The sequence below is a fragment of the Theropithecus gelada genome, chromosome 9 (assembly GCF_003255815.1).
Source record: "Theropithecus gelada isolate Dixy chromosome 9, Tgel_1.0, whole genome shotgun sequence".
Classification (NCBI taxonomy): domain Eukaryota; kingdom Metazoa; phylum Chordata; class Mammalia; order Primates; family Cercopithecidae; genus Theropithecus; species Theropithecus gelada.
In genome coordinates this window covers 41,516,090-41,524,072 of record NC_037677.1, presented here as the reverse complement: position 1 = coordinate 41,524,072, position 7,983 = coordinate 41,516,090, and the positions used below count along the sequence as shown (strand labels likewise).

The 7,983-nt window shown below is 30.9% G+C and overlaps 1 protein-coding gene across 1 annotated transcript; it reads right to left on the bottom strand.

Moving 5' to 3' along the window:
• Positions 1 to 3,242: 3,242 nt before the first annotated feature.
• LOC112631101 (ankyrin repeat domain-containing protein 30B-like) lies at positions 3,243 to 5,781 on the bottom strand. The gene is made up of 2 exons (XM_025395587.1): positions 5,599 to 5,781; positions 3,243 to 4,484 (listed from the first exon to the last, which is right to left on the bottom strand). The coding sequence occupies exons 1-2, from the start codon at positions 5,632 to 5,634 to the stop codon at positions 4,104 to 4,106; spliced, it is 417 nt and encodes a 138-aa protein (XP_025251372.1). The 5' UTR covers positions 5,635 to 5,781; the 3' UTR covers positions 3,243 to 4,103.
• Positions 5,782 to 7,983: the final 2,202 nt, after the last annotated feature.

Sequence of the window (7,983 nt, the reverse complement as noted above, 5' to 3'; positions counted from 1 at the left end):
CATTTTTTTCTTTATTTATTGATCCAAATTATGCTCCAGAGATTGCGTGAAGTCAATACATTAGCTTAATTTCTCTTTTTTATCTTCAGTCTTTTAAAGAAATTAAAGAAAATTATTATTAAAAATCTAGAGACACTCTTCTTTCCTAAAAATATTTCTCTTGAGTTCATGAGTTATATGTGTGTAAACCATTTTATAACATGCAGTTTATACACTTTATTCCAATAATGACAGATTGAAAAACATAACTTTTTAAAAAACAACCCAAAATGATTTATACTCTCATCAGTATCATTTGTGGAATTTAAACTGCCAAAATTTATTTGGTAAAAAAGTTTTTATGCATAAAATACTAAATGCTAACAATAAGTGAAAAAATAAGTAGTTATATTTATATTTTGGTTTCCAAAGATGCCCTCAAAGCATTGTCATCAATAGTTCACAATATGCCAGGTTTGTTCATTGATATCTACCTAAGACAATTTTTTGAAAGCTCTCATTTGGTCCCCATAACATTTCTGATTCTAACCTAACTTCCGGATGAGGTAACTACACTCATTCTCTGTAAGTATTGTTTTATAGCTTTTTGATTTTTTTTCTATTAATCATTTTTCTTTAGATAAAGTTTATGTGTTGTCTATGTTTCTTGTTCTCAATATTCTCAACCTATAATGGGTTTATCAAGATGTAATGCCACTGTAAACTGAGAAGACCCTGTACTGTGGGTTGAAAATCCTTATTCTAAAATCTGAAGCTTCAAAAATCTGAAACTGCTTAAATGCAGACATAATTTTTCTCAATAGTCAGAAAAAACATGAGTATTGATTAGAACAATTCTCTATTAGAGTGGTTTCTGTTTTGTATTGATTAAAATATATTTCAAATAAAACTTTATTATGTCAACGTCTGAAAAAATAATCAGTACAATATATTTAATTGTGTTGTAATGACTGGTAAGATAGAATATTTTCAATTTATACAGTAACAGGTAGCATGTATGTCAGATATTGTTCCCTGCTTATGCAAATTCATAATAAAATATGATTATGTCTCATGAAAAAATAAAGCAATGTACAATTGAAGGTTAAAGTGTTCTGCAACAACTAGAAAACATATCCTGAAGCACAAGGTCAATGAGAGTCAGAACAGTCAGAGAAAGCTTCATGAAAAACATTAGATCATGGTTGCTTAGGACTGGGGAAGGTGAAGAAACATGGAGGTGGGTTGTGGTGATGACTAAGATGTGAAGTTTCTCTTTAGGGTGATGAAAATGTTCTGAAAATTATTGTGGTGATGGTTATACAACTTTGTGAATATATTAAGAGACATTGAGTTGTATAATTTAAAAGTGTGAACTGTATGATATGTGAATTTTATCCCAATAAAGTTCGTTTTTAAACATCCAATGGCAGTATCAAGATAATTTCATTTTCTGTTTTGAATATACATACTATACATGATCTAAATATATGTTTATACAACATAATTAAAAAGAAAAAACAAAAGAATTGCCTAGCTATTCAAATACTGTGTATATTAACCTAAACATTTGCATTTTGGAAAATAGTATCATGTCAATTGGCATCCATTCACAAACGTGGAGCTAAGAAATAAGATCATTTTCTGGAATATTCCATTAAACATTCTTCTCTGATTAAATATGGCTTGCCTCACCATGGCAACATAAATCACTGAAAAATACTGCTTATTTGAAGAATAGTCTCTCAACTGGTGGGATAAATGATGTATAATTCTTAAACTTCTTAAGGGTAAATATTGTGAGAAAAAATATGTAATTATAAGAAAAATATTGCAGAATGACAGCCACAGTTTTAAAAATAAGCACATTATAAGGATAATAAAATTGTAGTAAAACTAATTATAATGAACATATAAAAGAAGTCTTCCCATGGAAATTAGTATCATAAAACAATTTATATTATTTAACCAGCTATAGATTCATTGTTGGCATATTACATTTAATACATACTTGATTTTTGATTTGAAATCATTTCTTCATTAAATTCTGTATCTCATCTTTGAGATTAATGTGATAACGTGATGTAGCCTCTATTGACGTCTCAGAGAGTAAGAATGTGATGTAACCTCTAGTGAAGCCTCAGACACACACACAGTTTATTGAGATCAATTTTTTTTGTCCCACAAAGACCTGACAAGACATATTTGTTATTGATTTTGTAAATCATCTTATCAAATTAACAATATTTACTTTCAAAAACATCCCCAAATATATTGATTCACCTTATTTTCTTCATTTGTACACATTGCCGCTTGTTAGTGAATTTACTTAAGGACACAAGAAGGTATTATCTTCCTGCCAAATTGGTACTGTCGTACTACTCAAGAGATTCATCCCACTAGTAATTTGTCCCTTAATGAATCTGTAATGCTTCACAACTTACTGAAGTCCAAAAAAAAAAAAAAAAAAAAAGGGCGGGACTAGCGGTGGTAAATTCTACAGTGGAATTCTTTCCTTCTTCTGTAGTAGAAGCACAAATCAACATCAAAGTTCCTCACATATTCAATCAACTGCTGAAATTTTTCCAACAGATTTTTATCTCAGAGTAAAAGTATTTTTATTTCAAAGGCTTTAGAGGCCCTAGGTAACCGGTCTCCACATCCCTTCTGACTTCAGCTGCTATGTTTCTCTCCTCTACTCACTTCTTTTGTACTATACATGAACGCTGCCACCTCTCATGAGTTGAAAAATGGGGATCCAATGCAAAGCTAATAAATCACAGATAGCCACAATGATCTTTCTCTGGGACAAAGTTCTATTCACATCTCTGAGCCTTGAAATCGAAATTATGAGCAAATTATTTGTAACAATATTCAAAATAAATTATAAATACCAGCGGGGTGATTAAATCAAATTTGATATTGCTAAAATTCACTACATTTGTCCTAAGGTATTATTTAACAAAACACAGATGCCTTTAAAAAATTGAGAGGTTATAACAATACATAATTCGAGATTCAAATATGTTCAGATTAAGTCAAATTGACATAAATGAAAATAAAGTTCTACCAACTAAAATATATAAAAAGGTACTAAAAAGTATTATTACAAGACGCAGAAATGTACACTTCAAAATACACTTCAAATACACTTCAATTCCTCTGGAAAATTTAGAATTAACTGTCAAAGTAAATTGCTGAATTGAATCTTAATTTCAAAATACTAATTGCTGATATGGGCATTCCCATTTATCTGTTTCATTGTGGTCATAAAATGTGGCCACAAAGAAACATTAAAACCTTTATTTCAGCAGTATAAACCAATGTGATTAATGTTAATCTATTAAAAATCTTTAACTTAAACTCTTAAAAGTTCATCAGTGACACAATGACTTTACTCAAAGTAAAACGTCTCTCAGCTTTCACTTTCATTTGGTGGAAATGAGGCATGTTTCTAAGCTGATACAGTAAGTACATTTATCATCTATTTATACATATATATATATGCAACTAGATTCAGCATTTAGCCAAGGCCATTTTCTTTCAGGAAGGTTGAAAAGTATTTACATTTTTTGATACTTACTTCTGTTTCTGCTTTCTCTTTTTCACATTGATCTGTACATTCTTTTAAATGGTTACCGTAATTAAATCCTCCTCATTTTTCTCTTTTAGGAGATGATGTTGCATTTTCATCTCAAGAAAATGAATATTAATTGTTATCTTGCTTTTGTTAGCTTTCTTACGTGCATGAACTAATTGCTGTCGAAGCCACAGATTTTTGCTTTGTAGTTGAAATAATTTCTGCTCCAGAGACTGCTGCTGTTCAGTGTGTTTGTCCAGATTATCTTGTTTGTTTTGATACATGTGTTCAGCTTTCTTCATTTGACACTGTGTTTCACGACAATCTCTTTGTGCATGTTCTGAAACCAATGTATTTTCTCTTAGAGCATCTCCTGCATAATTGAGATTAAATTTTAGGCTTTTGGATTTCCTTTGAGCTTCACAAAGTGGTTGATGGAGCATCTCATTGTTATATATTGTATTACACACATCAACATTCATTTTTCCTTGCAAATGAGTATCTCCTGCACTGTGGAAAGCAAGTTCTTGTTTTTTTCTTGATGTCACACTTTGATCATGGTCTTGCAAAGCAGATCATGGTCGTCCAGTCTAGGACGGTATGATTCAATTTCTGTCTCCAGTATTTCTTTGTCTTGTTTTTCCTTCAATTTAGAAGTCAGCATTGTGTTCTCTGCTATCAGAACTTTAAGCTGCCCACTATACTGAGATGCCCTTTTTGTTAATGTTTTCTCTTTCAGTTTTAGGGTCATTTGAAGGTCAGCATTCTTTTCTTGTAAAATCTTAATGTCCTCAAAGTATTTATTTTCCTTCTCCTGGTGTTGATGTTTTAGTGTGTCTATTTCCAGTTTTAGCATTGCAATTTCCTTTTTCAACATGCAATTTTCATGAAAGAGATCATTGTCATTTTCACGAGGGTGAGAAACCTAAATAAAATAAAAAACTTTTAGCTAGCACTCAATAAAATGGTATATCATAGTTCCTCTGAAATTAAAGAATAACTTGTACCTTCATATAATGAAAGGGCTTTTATAAATAGGTATTGATTGAAGAACCATTGAATCAAAACCTCAAATACTATACAGCATGAATTCCCCAAAGTTCAAACATTTATTTGGAGACAATGAATTCATGACAGTAAAAAAGAAATGACTAGAGAATTTTTAAGAGCCTCAGAATTGGAAAAAAAAAAACTTTCCCTGAATTACAACAAGCTCAAAAGTATAAAATAAAAGATTAATCAGTTTGACTACATATGAAAATTGGGTTTACACTCTGATGTCTAACTTATACAAGATCCCATACTAAGAGCCTTAGTGCTGCATATATTTAGACAGATACAATTTCTGGAAGCTTTTTCAGTTCCTTTTTCCTGAGAATATTCTCTAGATATTTTATTTTTAAAAAAAACATAGTTAATTTTAAGAAATATGTTTATGAATATTTGATAAGTTGAGACATTGTAACAAGCACTTTTAGTTTTCACAATTCGGCAAGGAAAAGATTAAAAATATAAACAAGTTGTAGGATTTTCTCCAAGCCTTCTGAGTCTACATCCAGGACTTCTTTACCAAATCTCAGTTAATTCTACTGGGCAAATATGTAAATACAAAAGAAGTCTTCTATTTCAAAACAAAAGTGGTAAAGAAGATACAATCTAGAGAGCCCTACTTAGAATACTATGAGCTTATTTAATATGACAATAACTTTTGCCTCTTCTTGATAACGTTTGAGTCAGTATTAAATGTTAACTTGGAAAAATACACTAAACTATGTTGCTAGGAACAAAATTCTTACCAATAAATTATCACTAAGTATATGGTAGGGATTATCATTATTTTCAAAAGCTCTTTGTACTGAAATAAGATACTATTTGGATGCCATAATTTATAATAAATAACTGTAGCTACAAATGTCATAGTTAATAGACAATATTTTCCTTCAGGACCTGAATAATACATACTAAATCAAAGGGATATTAAAAGTAATACTGATGAAATAAAGTTAGAAATATAAATTTTTTGCCAGAAATTGATTCACCTGATTCAAATTACTTGTTACACTCTTCAATTCCATATCTTGTATTCTGAGAGCCTGTGAAAGTTGTTTCACTTCTAACTCATTCCTATGTTGCTCTTTGAGTCTTCTAAATTCTTCCCTGATTTTTTTATTTAATATATCGACATTTCTTCTCTTCTCTTCTTCTTGATTTAAAGTCAATCTGCCATTAAACATATTTATCTTAACATTCATTTTGTTAGAAAATAGAATTCACTTTGAGATCTACTTTTTCCTATACTGGTTTATTATTCCAATAAAATTTCTATATTCCTGAATTTTTTTCTTTCTAGTTCTCAGGTATTTATTACTCCAACCTCTTCCAAATGACATACACACTTGAAAAATCATGAGAAAAAATATGTTCTAGTTAGAAAGTTTCTGTTTTTAGTAGCTTTGACGACTGTTATGGAAAAGAATATTGGAAGCTATTTGGTACATTATGAGTTGAAAATTATTTTTTAAAAATATCACACAGTGAAAATTCCTCCTCAATGAGGACAGATCATTTAGAGCTGATTACAGTGACATTAAATTTTATTTAAAAAAGTTTACAGATTTATTAGACATAAATATTCCTACTTATAATATATGGTCAGTATCACTAAAAATAATTTTAATACTAAAATCTCAGACTAGGTTAAACAGTGTAATATCTGTTATTCCATATGCCTTTTGTTTCCTTTTTGAGTAATACTTTAAACATGTCTTGTTGATTATTATATATTTTTCAACAAATTTTAAATCTCTTTTAGAACAAAAAAGAATATAATATTTAAAGAATAAAAATAATATGCATTTTTAACATAGAACTCTTAATTAATTTTATTTATGTAGGAGAGCAAGAGATGTTGAATAAACTAATCATAAATTACTCTATATTTTCTTTATATTCCATGCACATTAAGATTAAAAGTGTATAATTAAAGGAAATTGATTCTTGGGGAGAGAAGAATGGCAATTTCATACTCTCTTTGTTGAACTGTAAATGAATATACATTTTCTTGAGAACAATTTAGAAGTAATGAACAAAGAACTTTTTAAAAACTTCCTATAATTTAATCAATTTTTTTTTATACTTTAAGTTCTAGGGTACATGTGCACAACGTGCAGGTTTGTTACATATGTACACATGTGCCATGTTGGTGTGCTGCACTCATTAACTTGTCATTTACATTAGGTATATCTCCTAATGCTATCCCTCCCCCTACTCCCTCCCCACAATAGTACCTGGTGTGTGATGTTCCCCTTCCTATGTCCAAGTGATCTCATTGTTCACTTGAGTGAGAACATGCGGTATTTGGATTTCTGTTCTTGTGATAGTTTGCTGAGAATGATGGCTTCCAGCTGCATCCATGTCCCTACAAAGGACACGAACTCATCCTTTTTTATGGCTACATAGTATTCCATGGTGTATATGTGCCACATTTTCTTAATCCAGTCTCTTACTGATGGACATTTGGGTTGATTCCAAGTCTTTGCTATTGTGAATAGTGCCGCAATAAATATACATCTGCATGTGCCTTTATAGAAGCACGATTTGTAATCCTTTGGGTATATCTCCAATAAGGGGATGGCTGGGTCAAATGGTATTTCTACTTCTAGATCCTTGAGGAATTGCCAAACTGTTTTCCACAATGGTTGAACTAGTTTATAATCCCACCAAGAGAGTAAAAGTGTTCCTATTTCTCCACATCTTCTCCAGCACCTGTTGTTTCCTGACATTTTAATGATCATATAAGGAGTAAGGAAAGGATCCAGTTTCAGCTTTCTACTTATGGCTAGCCAATTTTCCCAGTACCATTTATTAAATAGGGAATCCTTTCCCCATTTCTTGTTTTTGTCAGGTTTGTCAAAGATCAGATCGCTGTAGATGGGTAGTTTTATTTCTGAGGGTTCTGTTCTGTTCCATTGGTCTATATCTCTGTTTTGGTGCCAGTACCATGCTGTTTTGGTTACTGTAGCCTTGTAGTATAGTTTGAAGTCAGGTAGTGTAAGGTCTCCAGCCTTCGTTCTTTTGACTTAGGATTGTCTTGGCAATGCGGGGTCTTTTTTGGTTCCATATGAACTTTAAAGCAGTTTTTTCCAATTCTGTGAAGAAAGTCACTGGTAGCTTAATGGGGATAGCATTGAATCTATGAATTACCTTGGGTAGTATGGCCATTTTCACAATATTGATTCTTCCTATCCATGAGCATGGTATGTTCCTCCATTTGTTTGTGTCCTCTTTTATTTCACTGAGCAGTGGTTTGTAGTTCTCCTTGAAGAGGTCCTTTATATCCCTTTTAAGTTGGATTCCTAGGTATTTTATTTTCTTTTTCATTTATTTATTTATTTATTTATTATTATTTTACTTTAAGTTCTAGG